Below are 20025 nucleotides of genomic sequence, written 5' to 3'. Positions count from 1 at the left end.
CTGGGAAGGTTCAGGGACAAGGCCCCCACAAGCGGTGCCGAACCCCACTGCGGCCCCTCAGGAAAGAGTGGGGCTTTACAGGTCCCGATAAGCGGAACCTGTTAACAAGCGCGCCAAGGTCGGTTGGTCCCAGTGCGCTCCCAGCCAGTCAGCAAGGTACTGGTGACGGGCCATGATGTAATGTGTTTGGATGACGGGATGTGGAGGAACACTGATGTCAAGCAACGGCTCGAAGCGTATAAATGTGAGCACACACTGGTATCAGAGTTGCAGCTCAAACAGTAACTCGTAAAACAAGCCCGCATTTTCACCCGAGAAGAAAACTCGTAGAAGTTTGTATGTGTGCTCCATGATTCGCTTCAGGCGAGTAAAGGCCGACTAATCCTGCGCCCAGGGGTGCGCTACATACAGACGTGCTCAAGAGAACATCCCTCCCGATATCTAGCCACTACCAACCCCCAATATCCAACATGCCTGAGCGCGGTCAATCACCTCCTCCCGAGCGGTCTACGGGCAAGCAGTTGCACGATGTCCCCGCGTCCGGCAAGGGAACGGACGATGCGTCACACAAGGAAGATGTCAACAAGGTGGCTCTGGAGGTTCGTTTTGAGCAGCCATCATAAATAAGAAAGATTGACCAGGACATCGAGCTGATACTATGGCAGCATTTGACATCAAATCCGAGGGGCCCTATGGAGGACGAACTTGAGAGGAAATTCGACAAACACGAACACGCTAAGCCAAGCGCTTCAGTTTGAATTACGTTTGGCCGTGATTCAGGTTTGTTAATGTTAGCGGCATTGCAGACTTTGAAATGAGATATGCTTCGACACGAGTAGGGCAGAATGAAATTTATGGTTATGTAATTCTACTAAGTAGCATAGGGTCTCTGGACCCTGATATAAAGTTCCTCTAGGGTCTGTGCTCATTCGTGGTGTATTATTATTCGCGTACTAGTACATGTACATTCACGATTAAAGTGAATGGACTTCTTAGAACGGAGGCATTGACAAGCCACGATGTCTTGCGCAGCCAACAGGGGTCCATATCCACTGCGCGGAGGCCGCCATCTGAGAAGATCCACCAGCGTATCAACTAACTTCGGCCACTGCACAGCCCAGCATTCACATGCACTCACCGAACTCAAACTCAGTCACCACCCCCCCCACCCCGGCTCAACGGCCCCGCAATCAGGAGATGACGACATGGTTCGCCCCTCCCCTCAACAGGAAGCTCCTCCTCGGCACCCAACGCGCGTTCTAAACCGTCACCCGACTAGAAAAAGGTAATAGCGCCCGCTCTATCGGCAATTTTCCCCCTCTGCATTCTCAAATACGACTGACCACTAACTACCTGTTTGTGGATAAATTGGCTGAAATTTTTTTTTCATCGGGTATTCTACGACAGTCATTGAGCCTGTTCTGTCTGCACCAACCTGCAATCTGCAACTCCTACGCACAAGCATCAAGCAATCCACCTGCCGCAGCTACCACCATGGCGACCACAGTCCACGTCAAAAACATCGGTGCGCAGACCGAGGATAAGGAGATTAAGGATTTCTTCAGCTTTTGGTAAGTCTTCTTCCCGAGCAACCGGGCCTTCGCACACATCAACGTCCGATGGACAGACACGTTTGCTGATCATTGTGAACCATCACACAGCGGCAAGATTTCCTCCATCGATATCACCAGCGAAGGCGAGACCAAATCCGCAACCGTCAACTTCGAGAAGGAGACGGCCGCGCGTACCGCCCTGCTTCTGAACCACACCCAGCTCGGTGGCAACGAGATCACGGTGACGGGCGACAACGTCTCGACCCCGCCGCCGCAGGAGAGCTCGGCGGACGCGGCCGAGCGCGGGGCCGACGACGTATCCTCGGTGCTGACGCAGGAGGAGAAGCCGCGCTCGCGCATCCTGGCCGAGATACTGGCGCACGGCTACCTGGTGGCCGACCAGGGCCTGCAGAAGGCGATCGCGCTCGACGAGCAGCACAACATCACGGCGCGCTTCGTCAAGACGCTGCGCCAGCTCGACGAGCGGACGCACGCCACCGACCACGCCCGCGCCGCCGACGCCAGCTACGGCATCACGCAGCGCGCCAGCTCCCTGCTCACCGGGCTCAACTCGTACTTCGAGAAGGCCAGCAACACCCCGACGGGCAAGCGGATCGTCGACTTCTACACCACCAGCCAGAGGCAGGTCCAGGACATCCACAACGAGGCCAGGCGGCTGGCCGAGCTCAAAAAGGAGGAGGCGGGCGGCAGCCTGTACAAGGGACTCGGTCTGGATAAGGTCCCGGGGATGGACAAGGTCTTGGGCCGCTTCAGTAGCCAGGGGTCCGCCGCCGCGGCGCCGGCGGAGGGCGGGGAGAAGAAGGATGTGCCCGGCGCGGCGCCGGCCGATGCCGTGACAACCGAGTCGGAACAGAAGCCGGCTGCACCGTCGGGGGTCGGAAACCCGGAGACGATCCACTAAAGTGTCGCGAGGGAGGGACGATGAAGTTTGGACCCCGGCATGGGGCGAGTGGGAGCAACTGGGGAAAATGGTGATTTAAGTCTCATTGCGCTGTTGTTTTTTTGCGATTGCTTCGCTCGGTCTAGGCCTGATACTCTCCCAATTAATTGTTTGTCATTTCACATAATTCACTTCTCGACCTGACAAGTTAGTTTTTTGTTTGGGCATGGATTGTAGCTTGTTGCTCCGAGGTTTTTTGACTTGGACACTGCCAGTGTATGCTTTGACAAGTTGCCTAATTAGTAATTTGAACCACTTCTGTCGTATATTCTGGTCTCCAATTTAAATCTAGAGAAAACCAACTATGCCACCTCGGTGCTATCCCAACCCCGGATCAGACCCTAACAGTCAATAAATCAAGGGAAAGAAGATTCCATTCGCCCCAAGGGGCCAGCTCCGAAACCGCACACAGATCGGGCTCGGCCGGGCTACCGGTGCCTGACCCACCTGAGTATCAGCACTTCTCTGGGGTCCGGCGGCGGGGTTGACAGTGGCGGTGCTGTCGTTGGTGAGGATGCATCACTGACAACCGCGTCCTCCTCCGTGCCGGGATTGGCAACAACGCCGGCGCCGAGACGCCTGTCGCCATCGGTATCCTCTTGTCCCTCTTCTTTTCCCTCCCCCTCCCCCTCTCCCTCCCCCTCCTCCTCCTCCTCCTCCTCCTCCTCCGTGCTCCGAAACGCCTGCATCATTGTCATGTGCAGGCTGTCCGGGATCGGCCTGGCGGCGGCACCGTCCTGGTCGGCGGGTCGCCAGGCCTGCCAGTGCCCCCCCGCCTCGTACTCCAGCAGCTCTGCAAGCACCGCGGCCACCTGCGCTTCAAAGTACCGCGTCGGCTGGCTCCGGGGGTGGTCATGGTGAGTCGAGCGAGAAGAATAAGGAAACGAGGAGGAAGAGGTGGAGGGGGGAGAACAATCGGCGTCTGTCTTCATGTTCGTGTGGTAGGGCTTCTCGGGAGGACACAGCAGAGCGCAGAGGATGATGGTGCCGTGCCGGAGAAAAGCCTCCTTGAACGCGATGATGCGCTCCCACCGAAATGGGTCTGGGTCGTCGTCGTTGTTGTTGTCGGGAGTTGGAGGAGCACGAGGGGTAGAAGGAGGATGAAGGGGGTCCGGTGGCCGTCGAGCATACAGCATCCCCGCCAGGCTCGTCAGGAGCGCCAGGAAGGCAAGACGGACGGGACCCAGCGAGCGGATGTACCTCTGACGAGCGAGGTGGATCCGCTCCTCGAGGGCGGCCTGGCGTGTGTCTCCTCGGAGATCGCTGGTCCAGGGTTCCTCCACCGCCTCCTCCTCCTCTCCTCCCTCTCCCTCTGCAAGGCGGATGGGAGCCGCGCAGTCGGCGATGCGGTCGGCCACCCTGCAAGCGTCCCGGAGGCCGTCGAGCAGGCGTTCCATCTGGCGCGGCGGGAGGTCGCGGAAGAGGGCAAGCCGGCCGATGGCGTCGGTGATTTGCGCGGGAGGGCCGCCCGAGGGTGGAGACCCCGGGGAACCCAGGAGACGGGCGATGCGGCGCTCTCGTGCTTCCAGCTCCCGGGCAACGGCGAAGCTCATGGGGCCTAGAACCTCGCGGGCCAGATCAAGCCGATCGGGAGTAGACGAGGACAGAACCGCTCCGAGAGGGGGTTCGAGCACGGGATCGCGGACCAGCCTTGCGATCTTGGCCTTCACGATCGATCGTTCGTAGCCCCTGATGAGCCGGTAGTTGGCCCTGGAGCTGAGCATGAGACGAGCGAGGGAGTCCATGTCGACATGCTCTGAGACGAGCAACGTGATGTCACGGCCAAGAACTGCCATCTCTTCTGTTTTTGTTTGATTTCTTTTGTCCGTCGATTCCTTTTCTCCTTCCTCTTCTTCTTCTTCACTGTTCTCTTTGTTTCTTTAAGCCCTTCGCTGAGGGAGGCGGCGTGAATAATTAGGCTTAAAATGTACTGTACTGTATGTACATACCACCGTGTTGCTATCCACTGGCCGAGACTATTATCAGTGGTTAATTAGTCGCCAGCATAGCCACCCGGAAAAAGCAAAACGCAGCTACTAGCATCTGCTCCGAGGTTTGCGAGAAAAGAATATTCGGAAAGCAACGAGGACTCTTCAACAACGTAGCTCGGCGGTCAAGAGAGTTGTCTGATGAGAATGAGCATAGAAAAGTAAAGAAAAAGAATTGAATAACGCGATGAAGACCAGAGAATGGAGGGAAGGGGCCAGGGAAACACTCATGTTCATATGCGTGCGCCTGGTGCACCTTGATGACCAGCCTGAACAGCCAGGCCATCAAGGTCCCACAAGGTACACATTAACTTATGAGCAGCAGGCCTCACTTCGCAACCCATCCCCTCATCGTGGACCTATGACAAATATTGATTTATCACGGTACGAGGAAGCCTCAGAAACTCTCCTGCTAACTAACGTCTTACTTTTGAAGCGCTTACCCCGATCCCGCGCCCCTGTCCAGGTTTTGGGTTGCGCTTGTTAATTACTCGCTTAATTAATTAGGTCTCTCTCTGTTCTGTAATCGTAATTACATGTTCATCACCGTTGGCGTGCCATCAGTAAAAAACCACGCATATTAGATACAATTCTTTCCGACATCAACTAGGTAAGGCACCTCCCCCCTTTTAAACATATCTGTTGAAATGATTAGATGCTCGCTGCCCTAATTGATCCTCAGCATAGCTCATGCTGCAATGCTAAACAATAAGAACGGGAGATAAACAAAGTGAACAATAAATTACAGTCCAAGGTGGCCACCGTCCGCGACAATCAAAAACAAGATCGTGCGAGAAAGAAATTAGAAAACTGGGTGATAGCGGGACGGATTGGCTTGAGCGTGTAGGCCCATGAATTCATAAATTAGAACCTCCCCACTTGCAATTGCGAGCATCTTCCAAGGCCTCTCAGAAACTCCATCTCTCAGTTGCAAAACACGGTATCAGAGCACCACCCACAAGACTCGAGGTCATCATCACAAGTGATCACGAACAGAGAGGCGAGAGATAGTGTGGAAGCCTTGAGCAACATTGATGGTCCCCATACTTGATCCAGAACTCCGTCTTTCGCTATGTTACCTATCTAATGCCATACAACAATAATTACCTTACTTTTGAATCACCACGCCACTTTCTGTCGTTTCTCGAGAAAGTATGTGTGTGAATGAAAGAATAATTGATCGAGTGCCACAATCAACCAATACCCCACAACCTCTATAAACGCTTGCCTAGTCTATTACCCGTATTGTTGGGTCGCTCGGAATGCACGATAATAGGCCACCTTATGGACAGGTAAGGGGTCCCTACCCCCTTTATTACCCCGAGAGGAAATCGAAAGTGCTTTTTCACCTTTAGATTTTTGTGTGCTTTTGCGGCCACTACGGAAACGAGAAAGCCCGGCCAATTACCGCTTGTTGTAGTTGAGGAACCGGCTCTGGACAAAGTTGACATGTATTAGCATAACTGTCCCTTCCCCTTCCTTCCCTCGCCCAAGATCCTTTTTTTTTGTCAGATGGAAAGATGAAAACAAAAATACTTACCGCAACAAAGAGAATAATCAGATTGCTCCCAATGTACGCGACGTAAATGCCCAGGTCCCTCCACCGGTTGTCAAAGGAGAGCCCCAAGGGACCGTAGAACTCGTCGCCGACCTTGTAGGCGCAATACTGGCATTCCTGGGTCGCGTTGTTGACCAGGTAGCCCGGCCCGCCGCGGTCAAAGAAGGGCTGCATGTACTCGCCGCAGGTCATGTTGGCGGGCGCCGAGAAGGCGTTGAGCTCTTCGGGGGCGCAGCGGACGGGGGTATCGTGCAGGGCCGTGACCACCATGCCGCTGATGAGGCGCGTGAACGGGTTGAGCTCGTACAGCCAGGTGCGGTAGCCGGCCGGCATCTGGGGCGCGGGGATGGTGACGCCGCAGAAGAGGGAGAAGGTGACGAAGATGAAGGGGTCAAATTGGGACGAGATGAAGAGCGAGGGCGTCAGGGCCGAGAGCGCCTGGCCCAGCGTGACGGAGAAGATCTCGGTGATGAGGATGATGAAGAACTGGTACCCCGCCCGCGACGCCTCGGTCTGCAGGCCGGGAATGTAGTAGAGCGGGAGAAAGAAGGAGAGGCCGCACAGGACGCTGTACGGCATCTCGGCCACGAGCAGCGAGGCGGCAAAGACGAAGGAGCTGTACATCTTGGACGACTGCTCCCGGAAGAAGAGGGCCCGCTTGACGTGGTACATGACCTCGATCTGCTGGATGACGAGGGCCGGCAGGACGGTGACCTGGAACATGACAAAGACCCTGTACTGGAGCGACTGCCTCGAGTCGTCGAGGTTGAGATACGTCAGGCCGGTCAGGAGCGCGATGACAAAGTGGTTGAACAGGCGGGTGAAGAGGTAGTTGGGCGTCCGCCAGTGCGCGAGGTTGGCCCGGCGGACCACGACCTTGAGCTGGTGCCAGAAAGGCGAGGCATACTCCTTCTCCAGGTCCGGGTTCCGCTGCGCGCCCGCCGCCTTGCGCTCCTCCTTCATGCGCGAGATCTCCTCCTTGACGTTGGCCAGCTCCGGGCTCTCGGCCCAGATGTCGGCCCAGTCGCGGCTCCCGATGCGCGGGGAGCTGCCGGCGCCGATCGCCTCGAGCATGAACTCGGCCACGTTGTCCGTCTCCTTGGGCTCGGCGCCGTGCCTCTTGAGGTAGTCGCGCAGCACGCACGCGTCCTTGCCAATGTCGCCAAAGTAGACGCACCGGCCGCCCGACTTGAGCAGCAGCAGGCGGTCGAAGTTCTCGAAGAGGGCCGCGTTCGGCTGGTGGATGGTGCAGAGGATGGCCTGGCCCGCAGCCGCAAGCTTCCTCAGGAAGCGGACAATGTTGAAGGCGCTCTGGCTGTCGAGACCCGAGGTCGGCTCGTCGAGGAAGAGCAGGAGCTCCGGCTTGGCCGCCAGCTCCACGCCGATCGTGACCCGCTTCCGCTGCTCGACCGTCAGGCCGGCCTCGGGAGTGCCGATGACGGCGTCGGCAAAGCTCTCCATCTCCAGGAGCGCGATGATCTCCTCGACGTAGCGGTACTTCTCCTCGCGCGGCACGTCGTACGGCTGGCGGAGGTCGGCCGAGAACCGGAGGGCCTCGCGGATGGTCTGCGTCGGGTCGTGGACGTCGAGCTGCTCGGCGTACGAGGTGCCACGCTGGAACTCCTTGCCCGGCTTGACGCCGTCCACCAGGATGTCGCCGGTGACCACGCCAATGTTCTTGCGAGCGGCAAGCACGTCCAGCAGCGTAGTCTTCCCCGCTCCCGAGGCGCCCATCAGGGCCGTGAGCTGACCGGGCTTGACGTAGCCGAAGACGTGATCGAGGAGTTGGCGGGTGCCGCCGGGGACGGGCACTTCGTAGCAGAGGTTCTCCCACGTCAGGATGCTCTTCGACCTGATGTTGAGGTCAGACGTGTCCGATTCCTCGCCTTGGGCCTTGCGCTTCTCCTCCTTCTTCCGCAGCAGCTCCTCGTTGAGCTTCTTGCGCTCCGCGTTTGGCCGCTGGAACACCTTGGCCTGGTTGCCCCCCATGCCGTGTCGGACAAGCTCGCCCGCGACGACGTTCAGGCACAGGAAGAAGACAATCATGGCGGCGACGATACCCCAGTCGCGCCACAGCTCGCCGGGCTTGTATGTGAAGCCCTTCTCGATGTAATCCTTGCCAGAAATCTCAAGCGTACCGGCGCGGGAGCCGGCAAGGGTGCAAACTTGGTGATCGATGTCGGTATATCCGGGACCCGCAGGGATCAGCGACTCGGCCGTGCATGTCATGTTGGACCTCGAGAACTCGTTCTCCATCAAAGCGCTAAAGGTGAGACCGACAACATTGACGTAGTAAATCCACCGCAACCACACCTTTTCGGATTGCCACTCTGTTGGGGAAAGTGGGGAGAAAAACGATCAGCCAAACCACAACGTCTTCCGCGCCGAAGGGGGGGAAAAGAAGGGGGGGGGGGGGGGGGGGGGGGGGGGGGGGGGGGGGGGAAGGAGGAGAGGAATGGTGGTTGTTGAGAGGGGGGGGGGAGGAGGTGGGCAAGGGGTGAGTGCATGCACAAAATCAATGACTTACGGATGAGATAACCAGCGGTGGTGATCATCAAGGTAATGCCGACGGTGGCGAACTTGGCGGCGTAGTCAAAGTCCGGGCTGATGCACCCTAGGATGCGGAAGAACAAGGTCATGGACATATTGGCCGAGAGGAGTAGCAGGTAGAAGGTAAAGAAGGCGCCGGCGTCCCGGGCCAGGTTGGTCATGAAGTAGACAATGATGGCGAACACCATGACCTGAGTGGCAGCGAAGATCTGGTCCACAAAGATCTGGGCGATCCAGAGCGCCGAAGGTCGGTGGAAAGCGTATGCCCGGTGCTTGTTGACGACGGCACGGCCGGTCATGGTGCCGGCCAGTTCGGAGAAGGAGCTAAAGACGTTGTGCAGCAGCGAGATGAAGAGGAGGCCACCCTTGGAGAAGGCGCTGGCGGACGTGTGACCGAGGTTCAGATAGAGTGTACCGAGGACGATGGCGATGATGATGTTGCGCAGCCAAGAGAGCACGAGGGCGAGGACATCTTGTTGCTTGAGCAGGAACTGCCTCTTCATGAGCGCCCACACCTGCTGATGGAAGCCGACTGAGTAGGCCGACTTCTTGGAGGCGCCACGGCGTTTCTGCTCGCGAACCGCGACGCGGAAGTCCTCGTACCTCTGGGCCTCCTCGGCCAGCTTCTTCTTGTACTCGGACATCTCCTCGTCCAGGTCCCTGGCAAACTTGGACTCCCTGAAGGCCGTTTCCAGGGTCTCCGGACTGTGCGGGGCGTTCTCGGCGGACCTGCCCTCCTGATACTCGCGCTCGTAAGCATCCGTGCATCCGGTGACGTAGTCCGGGGTGGTCTGCCTGGGCCGGGGGAGGAAGCCGAGCCCCTCGAAGTAGGCTCGGGCCTCGGAAGCCGGGCCGAAATACACCTGCCTGCCCTCGTCAATGACCATGACCTTGTCGAACAGGCTGTAGATGTTCTCGGAGGCCTGGTACAGAGAGACGAAGGTGGTCGTCTTGTACAGGTTGGTCTGGATGCGCAGAGACTTGATGAAGTCGAGGGCGGTCGAGGCATCGAGGCCGCGGGTGCTGTTGTCCCAACAGAGAACGCAGGCGTTGCTGACCAGCATCTCGGCAATCGAGACCCGCTTCCTCTCGCCACCGGAAACGCCGCGAACGAATGAGTTGCCGACGATGGTCTTGCGAGTGTGTTCGATGTTGAACATTTTCAGGAGCATCGTGATGACCTTTTCTTTGAACTGCCGTCTGTCGAGGCCGGCGGGGAGCTTGCCCGGGGTCTTGACATCCAGCGCAAAGCCGAGCGTCTGCTCGACGGTGAGGGTCGGATGGTGGACATCGTCCTCTTCGTTGTAGAGGGCCTCGCCGCGGTACTGACGGAACTCCTTGTCGTTGAACGGCCCATACAAGACCTCGCCGGTCACACTCGTGTACCCGTACCGCTGGTTAGCAATGGTCTTGAGGAAGGTGGTGCAGCCGGAGCCGGGCTTGCCAAGGACGAGGACCATCTCGCCTGGTTTGCAGACACCCCTGAAGTTGTTGAGGAGGGTAGTCTCAGTCCCCTTTTTTCCGAGCCCGAGCATCCGCATGACCGGAGTGATGACGTCGAAAAACTCGATGAAGGCGTCGGGAAAGGTCTTGACGTAGTTGGTCTGCCCGCCGATGCCCTTGACTGTCAGACCGTCCCAGTAGACGCCGATATGCTTGGGCCGGATTCCGGCTTCCCTCTCGGCGTCCAGGTCGCCTCGCAGAACAGCTTCGAGATCGAACGGTTCATACGTGTCCTCAGAGTTGGCGGACCCATCCTCGAGCTGAGTTTTGTCCTTGTCTCCGCGTCCACGGCTCTGGCTCACACGAGACAAGTGAGAGAGCTCGCGCTGGAGCTCAGCAAAGTCGGCCTCAGCCTGTTGGACGGAAACGCCAGTCGTCCGAGTCGTCCCATTGGGGTTGCTCCGGCGAGCCTCTTCAACAAGATCCTCTGCGTTACGAGCCGTCGATGAGGTGGAAGGCCGAGACTGGTATGGGGTGCTGAGCTGCCTCGCCACCGGCTCGATGCCCGCTTTTTCCGAAACGGTCTCCATGGTGGCGTTCCAGAGAGGCAGCCGCGATGTTTACCGAGCCGTAAAGGTCGGTAGTGATTCCAGGCGGTGATCGACGGCCGCTCCGATCTGGAAACAACGTTCCGAAAATCTTTACCGAGTAATTAATTACACAACCAGGAAATAAAAAGGGGTATCCAGTAAGGAGGCAAAATTATGGAAAATAACAGTATAGGCCGGTCGGGCAATGTTACAAACAAGGGAGGGGGGATAACGCGAAGTGGAGAGCGGATGAAGAGGGTAGGGTACCTCTCCTCCGTGCCCCGGGCGTCGTCGGTCTGGTTGCAGTGCTCTTGCGACGGAAGGAAACGAAGACGCTCTGGAGGAAGGGAAGGGCAGAGGCACGGAATATTTTTCCCTGTCGACGGGGAGGGGGTAGGGAATAAGATGGAGCTTGAAAAACCAACACACAGAGAAACAAGGATGTTGGCAAATCCTTGACATTACCAATCCTACTCCGTACATGGCAGCCTCACCTGCTCCGGGTTGCGGCTCGTGGTCGAATGGCGCTAACAAAGTTATCCGCGTTCTAGTGTCTCCGGGCGGTCTCCACTGGGATGGGGTGCCAGATCTCGGGGGGGGAACCCAGCTGCTTCTTTCGAGAATGCCATTGCCCCCCCCTGCCCCCCCCCCCCCCCCACCGCCGGCACCTGTTGGTCGCGGGGCATCCCGTGTTCGGATCTCGGATATGAGCCCGGATATCCCACGGACAGAGCCGAAACTCCGCAAGTGACGTGCGTTAGCAACTACTTGTTACCTAGCATCTCGACAAGTGCCATCGGCAGGCCGTGCCTCGTTCCGTCTTCCTCCTAAGAGCCGACGCTGCGTGGCGAGGGAGCTACTAGGAACTCCATAGGTGCTTGTAGGTTATTAATGAGGATTTTGTTAAACGAGAAAGGGCGGGTGGGGAACACTCGAACCTTTGGAGAATGCAGGCGCTGCCGTTGACTCATCCCGGAATGTGGGGGGAGGGTCTCGGCCAATGGTTGCTTCATTGGATATTCCCAGAGGGCAATGACATCTCCTTGCCATCCCGGTCGATGCAACGGGAACCGGGGCGGAGCGAACCTGCATGTGGATGCGGCACGGCATGTTCATCTGTCCGAGAACCAAGCTTGGACAGGAAGGCATCTGCATCAGTGCAGGTTGTCTGTGGATGTGCTTGGAGACGCAGCGCACATCGCAAATGTTGCCGTTTATGTTACTGCAAGGAGAGATGATTGAGGCGTCCAGGTGAGGGAACCGCCACCGGGGTCACTGGCGAAACAATTTGGTGTAACCAGTGTACTATTATTGATCGTTGATGACTTGTGTATACCGCGAATGACAGCGTCTACTTGGGAATCTGTAGACAGTAATCCGTACAGTACACTTTTGAAGAAGGGCCATCTTTGAAGCCGGTAAGTCATGCCGCGGAGTTCGGATGGGAGATTGAGAATGTGGGACCTTCAGCACGCGCAGGATCCAAAGGATGAATGTGGGGGGGAAGCCTGGTGTCGGGCAAGGATAAAATTACACTATTGTTCAGCCTTAGCTCGGTCACGATCGGAAGGCACCGAGAACAGACGTTTCCCAGCTAGTTGAGTGTGCGCCCGATTTCTGCTAGTGGGCTTGAAATCAGCTCCCATACCGCAGGTTACCAATGGCTCTCCCGGCAGCCGCATCCTCTAACGCATTCGAACTCTGAGCCAACATGAGGCGCAATTGCAGCTGCGACGGCGTGAAATGATAACTGCCAAAAAGGGAAGGAACATATCCGCCGGCGGTCTGAATTGCCAAGCCCTAGCATGGTATCCATATTTGGGTTAGAGAAAAAGAGGTCCAGTGGAGACTTTTCATACCTATACGTATACCCCCAACGTCAACATTCATCTCCTTAACAAACCAGCTCAATATTTCGAAGTAACACTCGATTTTACGCACTTTCTCCATATCCAAAAAAAGCTTCAATCAATTCAGACTTCTTCTTAATCAATAAAAACTATAGTTAACCCTAACCGCTGACCCTAATCCTAACCGCTGACCCTAATCCTAACCGCTGACCCTAATCCTTACCGCTAACCCGAACCCTAACCGCTAGCTGAGAGGTTCTAAGCCGTTTCTAGTATAGTGGCATGCCTAACTCTAGTGTACGGCGGGTGTGATTAGAAGGGCGGGAAAAGAGATCCCTACTGGACCTCTTTGTCATGACAAACCAAGCTTCACGTCCCTACTTCGTATTCCTCCTGAGTTTAACCAAAACCCTTCAATCAGAAGCGGTTTCTAGTTAGCTATTCGATGATCTAGACCACGCGATATTCCACTTCTCAGTGGAGTGACTGAAAAAGCCTTTCCCAGTTGCACGGAATACGACTGCTAGCACGGAGTGCTCCGTAATTATATACCATATTACCTCCGTACAGCATGCAGCATTGCATTCAAAGAGTGCCCTGAACAGTACGTTCCTATGCTCGTGTATCTGTATAGTAAGCGGAATACAATTTGACTTCTTGAACCCCAAGTGGGACGCATACCTATTTAGATCCAAGGCAGAACGCGAGTTAAAAAAATACCTTCCTTAACTGCAAGGACAGAAACAAGGACGCGGAGTAGCTGATTATCCAATTAGGTACGTTATGGTCGAGAACGAGACAGTTGGTTACCTGTTTGTATGTATGAAGCGGGTTACACGTGCACAGAAGCATGCAATGTGACCACATCGGCACTACGTGAAACAACGAATACGCCTCTATGCAGTATGTATGGCATACGGCGAACGGAAGGGTCAGCCACACCACGAGATTGCAGTATAATTATGATGCTTCAGCAGGTCCGTGGTTCTGCAACAGGGCTCCCGCAGAGACACATTCTCCGCAAAGACCCATTTGTTCTGCCGGGCCGGGCACAGACTATTACTCCTAGTAAGTAACCGCCCGCTGCGGTATTGCATGTGCCCGGTCCCAGACGGCACCTTCGATGCGGCTCCCCTGCAATCTCACTTCGAAGGCAGGATCCAGACGAGGGTGATCTCCATACCATCCGGTGTACCGAGTACGGCGCGCTTGCGCGCGCAGACATGGTAAAGAAGAAAAGATCGATCCACAATTGCATTCCCGCAGTCTATTGCGTCAAGTTCAGATCTAAGCTCCGCCCCACCGCCGCCCTACTTCATTTTGGCGCTGGTTCGAACCGACCATCCAAGTATCATTCGACAATTCATCCGCTCGTAGGGCGGGGAAGGGAGGAGAGTGACAAAATAATCAAGCACCACAAGCCTACGCGTCCACCCTATCGTCCCCGTCCGTGTCTTGGCTAAGTTCGATCCCACCCAACCATTTGCAATGACATACCGTTTCCCATCTTAGAGAAGCCCAAGGACAAAGAGCACGAACGCCGATAATGCTAAGTTAGGAGGGGACGAAGGAGGACAGGGATAAAACGACAGCCCCAAGAGAAAACCATTGCAATCCCCCGAGAGGCGTCAGAAATCTTTTTTGTTTGGCCTGCCCACGGGTGCTCCTTTGCAGTGACACACCCCGTCATCCGCCTAGAGCTCCGACTCGGCACCGTTAGTGTCGACGTTCATCGGACTCCCGTTCTGCCCCTGACGCTGGCGCAGCGCCGGGTTGCCCCCCGGCCGGCGTCTCCTCGCGGTGGGGGGCCGGCGGCTGTGCGTCATGCTCTCGTCGTCGTCGTCCGAATCGGCACCGTGCTCCTCGGCGAAGCGGCGGGCTTCGTCCAGGACCGTCACGTCGTCGGGCTTGTCACGCAGCCAGCGCATGCGCGGCCCGGCGCGCGACAGCTCGGATACCTTGAAGCCGTAGATCTTGGGTTCGTAGATCTTGCCACGGCCGAGGCCCGGCGCGATGTTGCGCGCATACATGCCATTGACCATGCCCTGCTCCTCGGCCGATCGGCCCAGGTTGGACGCCGTCTCGGCGGCCGACCGCGACAGGTCGTACTCGGGGAAGGTGAGGAGGAAGAGCGCACCAAAGGTGCGGCCGAAGAAGGCGCCGTCCACCGTCTGGAAGCGGCTGTTTGGCGGGACATAGACGTCGAGGCACGAGGGGCAGAACAGCTTGACCGTGTCTTCGCCGGGTATGTCGGAGAGGCCGACGGGAAGCGTCCGAGTCTGGTTACAGTTGGTCCGCGGGCAGACGCCAAAGTGGCCCAGGTCGTACTTCTCCGACATCTGCTGGATGCCGGCTCTCGAGCAGATGAAGCGCTGGTGGATGAGCCCGTAGAGCATCTCGGCGGAGGATTCAATCACCGACAAGTCACTCGCAACGCGGCTGTGATGCCTCCTCTGGCGCCCCCCGGCGCCTTCGCGCCCGTCGCCCGAGGCGTCCTCCTCGTCCTCCTCTTCCTCCTCATCGTCGTCGTCATCTTCCTCTGGCTCGACATCGAGGATCATCTGGGCGGCGGCGGCGCAAGGTTGACATCAGCAGACTGTTCACAAACGGCAGGGCCCAAGGCAAAGAATACCTCTAACGCTTCCTTGTACATAGCGACCTGGTTCTGCAGGCCCGTGAGGTTAAAATCATCCTCAATGAACTCCTCCGACACCTCGGCAAAGTACTCGTGGCCGAGCAGGGAGCAGAATGACGAGATCCACGATTCTGGGGGGCCAGAAGACGTCGACATCTTGATGGCTTCCTCGATCGTCACTAAGAACTTATCACTCCCGAACGAGCGTAGTTCTTCGCGCAGCGGCACGTAAAAAACACCGGCTGGGTTCGGAATGACAAGATCTTTCCTCCCTGGACAGCCAGCACGGTTGGCGCGAACTGTTCGGATTCGGTTGCGTAGGGTGCGGGAAGCGAGAACGGGGTCCGTCGAAATGGAGGGGTTCAAGCCGGGATTCGGTGCGGAATTCCGCTTGCTCGACCGTCGCGTAGACAGCTGGGCCGTTCTATGATGCTGGCATGATCAACCCGAGAGTAGGATTCTATTGGTGCGGCGCCAGTTGGCTTGCGCAGTCCACGATGGAGATCGTTGATTTTGGAAGATAATTCGAGGTGGTGGTGTTCGTGAACCAGCGTTTCTTGGCTCGGCAAGTCCAGAGCTTGAGCGTTCTGATTTCTGCTCGATGGGCTCGCCCTTGGTCCGTGCACCCACTACCCCTCGATTGGCAAAGATAAAGTAAGGTACGAAGTAACTTCCATAACTGCTTATCAAGGTACGAAGACACTAGTGAGTAATCCGTAAAATATCCGTACGGAGTACGGATTACAATTCCATGGAAGCTATTCTGGCCCACCCGCTGCAGGAAGAGCACACGGTTGCACGTGCTACCGCGTTATTCTACCTCGAATGCTGTGACGCTCTCAGGAGCGGGCTGCGGGCACCTTACTTCCAGTGAAGTGCCCCCTCGGTCCCTGGCCAATGAAGCATCGAATCCATCAGCGATGCCGCTTTCCAAACGCCGCTTCGAGGTTGCCGATGCTCCACCTCACAACCCGCTCTTATTATGCACCTTCCATGCGGCTGCTTGCCGCCAAACGACATTTTTCGGCTAGCGCAAGACATGGACAGGCACTCCGCCAACCTGTCGAGGAGATCGACTTCCAGGTGACTCCGGCGCAATTCCGGCGCATCGCGGCTACTGCCAAAGACCGCGTCAACGCCATTGTCATCCGGCACCAAGCCAACCCGCGCTCTTCACTAGATCCCGAGAGCTCCTTCGATCTTGCGGCCGAACTTTCAGCTTTGACCAGATGGTTCGTACGAGACGAAGTGACGAAGCGGACCTGCCTGTCTTCCGAGTTCAGGTCGGAGCTGCATCACAATGTCCCCTATGAACTCATCATTAGCAAAGAGGATGGCTCGCCGTTCGAAGAAGATGAGTCCTTGATTAAGTTCAGGCATTGGATCAGCAAGAAACAACACAGTCCCGCGCTTTCATACGCCTTGGAGTCGTGGGCCACTCATGAGATTCAAATACGGCGGGAGAAGGGCCGGCTCATGAAGGACTTCATGCAATTCAGTGCGCCACTAGCCTTGTTCGACGCCGTTCTGAAATACAACCAAACCAGGCCAGAAGGGTGCAAACCAGTCGGGAGGCTGTACGTCGCCCAAATGCCCCTGACGGATCTGCCCCCTCGTCTTCGACCTGACGTCGCCCCTCCCAAGCTTCTCGCGGCTCCGACTACCCCGGAAGTTCCTTTTGTGTGCGACATCTACAGCAGCAGTCTTTGGCTCGGTTTACAACCGACGTTCACGCCCTGGCACCGCGACCCCAACGATAACTTGTTCTGCCAGCTAGTCGGCTCCAAGACGGTCAGGCTCTTGCCGCCGGAGGCCGGTGAGCAGCTGTTCAGGAAGGTCACAACAGAACTAGGGAAGCCCGGCGCCAGCGCCACCATTCGGGACGAGGAAATGATGAATGGCGCAGAACGCCGGGCGTGGCACGAGGCGGTATGGGGCCCGGGTGCGCCCAAGTCGATTCTTGAGACGACGGTAAACGCCCGAGACATGCTGTTGATTCCCAAGGGATGGTGGCACAGCGTCGAAAGCACGGGTGGTCAGAGAGGTGACCTGAACGTGTCTGTAAATTGGTGGTTCCGATGGAGGGACCCGAGCTTGTCGAGTCACAGACCTCCTCGTAAGGAAGGAATATCTGGGTGAGGAGAATCTGAGCCCTTCGTGGACCAGACACCTCGAATAGCATCTCCCCCCCTCCCCGCACCCTCTACGCTTAATGCAGAGAAGTGTGCACTTGCCTTCCAAACTAGTCTAAGTCAAAGTGGAAGAGGGAGTCAAAGAAAATGGAAATGAAAAGGGGGGGAAGAGAAAATGCAAACTGTGGTGAGAAAAGGTAAGCTACGGCCAAAGCTGATAAACGGCAAAGCAAAGATGAGAGGTAAAAGCGGCCGTGGAACGCAACGGTGTGCTCACCATCATTCTTCGCCAATACTAACACGCTGTATAATATATCTAGCTAACTGCTAGCCAACTCGCAGACTCCTATTATCCTAGGACGCTATGTGAACAATCCGGCAGCTCTGTTGGCAACAATCCAAGATGGCAACGGGAATAAAGGCCGTATGTTTGTTGCTGTTGTTTCCCCCGCCGCTGGTTCCATCACGCTCTCCTCCGCGCAATCTTTCCGGCAAGGCCCAAGCCATTCTCGGCTCGACTTTTTAAACCTTAAAAGTAACCCCAGATAATCCCCGAACCATCCAGCCAGAGACGGAATGTTCTGTTCCTCCTCCAATCGCTGTAGTCCTTGCGTACCATGTACATATTGTCATACTTCTCCTCGATCAATGGGATGCTGATGTTGCGCAACGTCTTGTACACGAAGTACGGGGTGATGGCGCAGAGCACCAACGCGGTACCGAGGCCAAGTCCGGTCGTGTTCCGCGCAGCAGACGACAGGAGGACAGCAGAGCAGCACATGGAGATTCCGGACCACAACAGCCACTCGCCATAGTAGTTGGGATGGCGGCTACGATCCCGGTCAGCGAGCCTACTTCCAGAGAATCAAGGTCAGGAACAAAGCTCACCTCCGTTCCCAGAGCCCCCTGCGGCAGAAGACCTCGTCATGTCTCTTCCGATACTTGTCCAGGCGCCATTTGGTCAGCTGCCAGTCGGCCACGCACTCGATCATCAAGCCCCTGAAGAAGGCCCACACGCCGAGCCAGAACCAAAGCATGCCGCCCGAACTGGTGAGTGCTGAGATCGGGTGGGAGGCCTGCCAGCTAGTGCCGACGAAACCTTGAGCCGGAATTGAATTCAGTGCAATGACGGGGATGGTGCAAAACGTCACCCAGACGCTCTGCATCATGAAAGCGGCGAAGAATTTTTTGCGATTGGCGCGGAACCCGTCGAAGCGCGAGTCACCGTTGCGGCAGAGCGCTCGGACAAAGGTGAAGATGCCCCCTGTTGAGTCGGCATTTCTCATCAGCGATTCGCTCGGCCACACAAACAACCCAAACCATGTCTCCCCGAGAGAAGAGCAAAGAGGAAAGAGAGAAAAGGAATAGAGAGAGAGAGAGAGAGAGTGTGTGTGTGTGTGTGTTTAACTTACGTCTCACCGCCCAGATGCACACCAGAGCACTAACCCACCCCTGCCTCCAATCCACCCCGATCTCCTCCCACACCCGGCCGTCCCACGACTCCACGGCCCGCCCGATCGCCCTGGCCCCCTCGACCGCGGCTGCCGCCCAGTCTCCCGCACCCGCCCTGTTCGCCGAGGCCGTGCTGCCCAGCGCGCCCGCCACGACGGTCACGAAGCAGGCGGCCCCGGACAGGTCGAAGAGCAGCTCGGAGCGGAGGAGGGCCGAGGCGGCGGCGACGGCGGCCTGGAAGGCGAAGGCGACCCAGACGCCGTGCAGCAGGTTGCGCAGGAACGCCGTGGGCGCGGCGGCGTTGCCGTCGTTGCCGTCGTTGCCGTGGCCGTTTCGTATCGCCGCCGGGAGGTAAGCGAGCGCGAGGGTGATGGCCAGGACGGCGGGGAGCTTGAGGAGGAAGTGGGATTGGACGATGCGGACAGCGAGGTGCGCCTTCTTGGGCGGCTTCTTCTTGTCGTCGAGGTACGTGCTGAGCTGGGAGGGGGACAAAGACGCGTAGGCCCACGGGATCGCTGGCTTGTACGTGTACCGGGGGGAAGAGGGTGGCATTCTGTTGCAGTTTTTGTTTTTGGTGCCATTCTCATTGGCCCTCGCTAGCGTTGTCGGTGCTGAGATGGTAGCGTTGTTCGCTGGCTTGCTCATCTTGCTTTGTGCTAATTATAGCCGGCGAACGCGATTGCCTTGTGCTCAGCTCTTCTCGGTGTAATTAATTAGTCGTGTTGATTTCGATGATGGCAACGCGTGGTATCGTGTGCTCGGCAGCGAGCCTTTAAGTGACTCGGGTGTCGATGATAACTTATGCGATCGAAGAGGGGGGAACAAAGGCTTCGGAGTTGGAGTTGGTCAAGGTTGAGGAAGAAAGCGCTCTTGTTAATTATTACACTTTCCACAAGGATAGAGTCATCGATTCGAAGGGACAGAAGGCAGAGTGCACGCGGGGGCCAGTCGGCTACATATACTTAGAGAAGTATCAAGTGATACACGCTGAAAATGCATTCCTGAGGCCCTTTCTTCGTTGCAGCTGGTTTCAGACGATGCATAATATGGGCGACGTGCGCGGCAAGTCTCGGGGCTGCCCAGCACTGTTCCGCAGAGTCAGGGATTAACAGAAACCTAAGCATATTAACGCGGAACTGCAGAGGAACTGCAGCCCAATTTTTCAATCACGCCGTTTCCAGGACTATACTTCCGGCTCACGCTTCAGCTCCTCCGCCCTTTGCAGTGGAAAGCGGTCGAGAAGTGCAGCAACACGCTCAAGAACACCACAGTGAACAGCAAGCTGCGACACCTCCTGCAGTCGAGTTCGAAGA

General features: G+C 56.8%; 7 protein-coding genes across 7 annotated transcripts; 3 read left to right on the top strand and 4 right to left on the bottom strand.

Annotated features, from left to right (window-relative positions):
* Positions 1 to 470: 470 nt before the first annotated feature.
* Positions 471 to 1018, top strand: P884DRAFT_248593 (uncharacterized protein; the record flags this gene model as incomplete). Its single annotated transcript, XM_069440555.1, has 2 exons — positions 471 to 599; positions 666 to 1018. The coding sequence occupies 2 exons, from the start codon at positions 471 to 473 to the stop codon at positions 756 to 758; spliced, it is 222 nt and encodes a 73-aa protein (XP_069295210.1). The 3' UTR covers positions 759 to 1018.
* A 225-nt stretch (positions 1019 to 1243) lies between these two features.
* On the top strand, positions 1244 to 2778 carry P884DRAFT_229051 (uncharacterized protein). Its single transcript, XM_069439741.1, has 2 exons — positions 1244 to 1571; positions 1662 to 2778. The coding sequence occupies exons 1-2, from the start codon at positions 1495 to 1497 to the stop codon at positions 2473 to 2475; spliced, it is 891 nt and encodes a 296-aa protein (XP_069295209.1). The 5' UTR covers positions 1244 to 1494; the 3' UTR covers positions 2476 to 2778.
* Position 2779: 1 nt separating this feature from the next.
* Positions 2780 to 4442, bottom strand: P884DRAFT_293966 (uncharacterized protein). The gene has a single exon (XM_069444250.1). The coding sequence runs from the start codon at positions 4308 to 4310 to the stop codon at positions 2943 to 2945; it is 1368 nt and encodes a 455-aa protein (XP_069295208.1). The 5' UTR covers positions 4311 to 4442; the 3' UTR covers positions 2780 to 2942.
* A 1464-nt stretch (positions 4443 to 5906) lies between these two features.
* P884DRAFT_301992 (ABC-2 type transporter-domain-containing protein) lies at positions 5907 to 10643 on the bottom strand (the record flags this gene model as incomplete). Its single annotated transcript, XM_069444904.1, has 3 exons — positions 5907 to 5936; positions 6043 to 8390; positions 8588 to 10643. The coding sequence occupies 3 exons, from the start codon at positions 10641 to 10643 to the stop codon at positions 5907 to 5909; spliced, it is 4434 nt and encodes a 1477-aa protein (XP_069295207.1).
* A 3076-nt stretch (positions 10644 to 13719) lies between these two features.
* Positions 13720 to 15664, bottom strand: P884DRAFT_229043 (casein kinase II regulatory subunit-domain-containing protein). Its single transcript, XM_069439740.1, has 2 exons — positions 15126 to 15664; positions 13720 to 15054 (listed from the first exon to the last, which is right to left on the bottom strand). The coding sequence occupies exons 1-2, from the start codon at positions 15282 to 15284 to the stop codon at positions 14188 to 14190; spliced, it is 1026 nt and encodes a 341-aa protein (XP_069295206.1). The 5' UTR covers positions 15285 to 15664; the 3' UTR covers positions 13720 to 14187.
* Positions 15665 to 15967: 303 nt separating this feature from the next.
* On the top strand, positions 15968 to 17565 carry P884DRAFT_262914 (uncharacterized protein). The gene has a single exon (XM_069441703.1). It carries the CDS (start codon positions 16026 to 16028, stop codon positions 17265 to 17267), a length of 1242 nt encoding a protein of 413 aa, XP_069295205.1. The 5' UTR covers positions 15968 to 16025; the 3' UTR covers positions 17268 to 17565.
* Positions 17566 to 17709: 144 nt separating this feature from the next.
* On the bottom strand, positions 17710 to 19264 carry P884DRAFT_248579 (uncharacterized protein; the record flags this gene model as incomplete). Its single annotated transcript, XM_069440554.1, has 3 exons — positions 17710 to 18090; positions 18149 to 18524; positions 18673 to 19264. The coding sequence occupies 3 exons, from the start codon at positions 19262 to 19264 to the stop codon at positions 17790 to 17792; spliced, it is 1269 nt and encodes a 422-aa protein (XP_069295204.1). The 3' UTR covers positions 17710 to 17789.
* Positions 19265 to 20025: the final 761 nt, after the last annotated feature.

The sequence above is a fragment of the Thermothelomyces heterothallicus genome, assembly GCF_042370625.1.
Source record: "Thermothelomyces heterothallicus CBS 202.75 unplaced genomic scaffold P884_scaffold_23, whole genome shotgun sequence".
Taxonomy (NCBI): domain Eukaryota; kingdom Fungi; phylum Ascomycota; class Sordariomycetes; order Sordariales; family Chaetomiaceae; genus Thermothelomyces; species Thermothelomyces heterothallicus.
The sequence above is the reverse complement of the archived record's forward strand: the minus strand, read 5'-3'. Positions and strand labels throughout refer to the sequence as shown.

What these genes read in the sequence shown, in the direction of transcription:
- P884DRAFT_262914 (XM_069441703.1), top strand. Translation starts at nt 16,026, where the DNA reads ATGAAGCATCGAATCCATCAGCGATGCCGCTTTCCAAACGCCGCTTCG.
- P884DRAFT_229051 (XM_069439741.1), top strand. Translation starts at nt 1,495, where the DNA reads ATGGCGACCACAGTCCACGTCAAAAACATCGGTGCGCAGACCGAGGAT. An exon ending in AAGGATTTCTTCAGCTTTTG is followed by an intron (nt 1,572 to 1,661) that starts GTAAGTCTTCTT and finishes ACCATCACACAG; the next exon opens with CGGCAAGATTTCCTCCATCG.
- P884DRAFT_229043 (XM_069439740.1), bottom strand. Translation starts at nt 15,284, where the DNA reads ATGTCGACGTCTTCTGGCCCCCCAGAATCGTGGATCTCGTCATTCTGC. An exon ending in TGTACAAGGAAGCGTTAGAG is followed by an intron (nt 15,055 to 15,125) that starts GTATTCTTTGCC and finishes GCCGCCGCCCAG; the next exon opens with ATGATCCTCGATGTCGAGCC.
- P884DRAFT_293966 (XM_069444250.1), bottom strand. Translation starts at nt 4,310, where the DNA reads ATGGCAGTTCTTGGCCGTGACATCACGTTGCTCGTCTCAGAGCATGTC.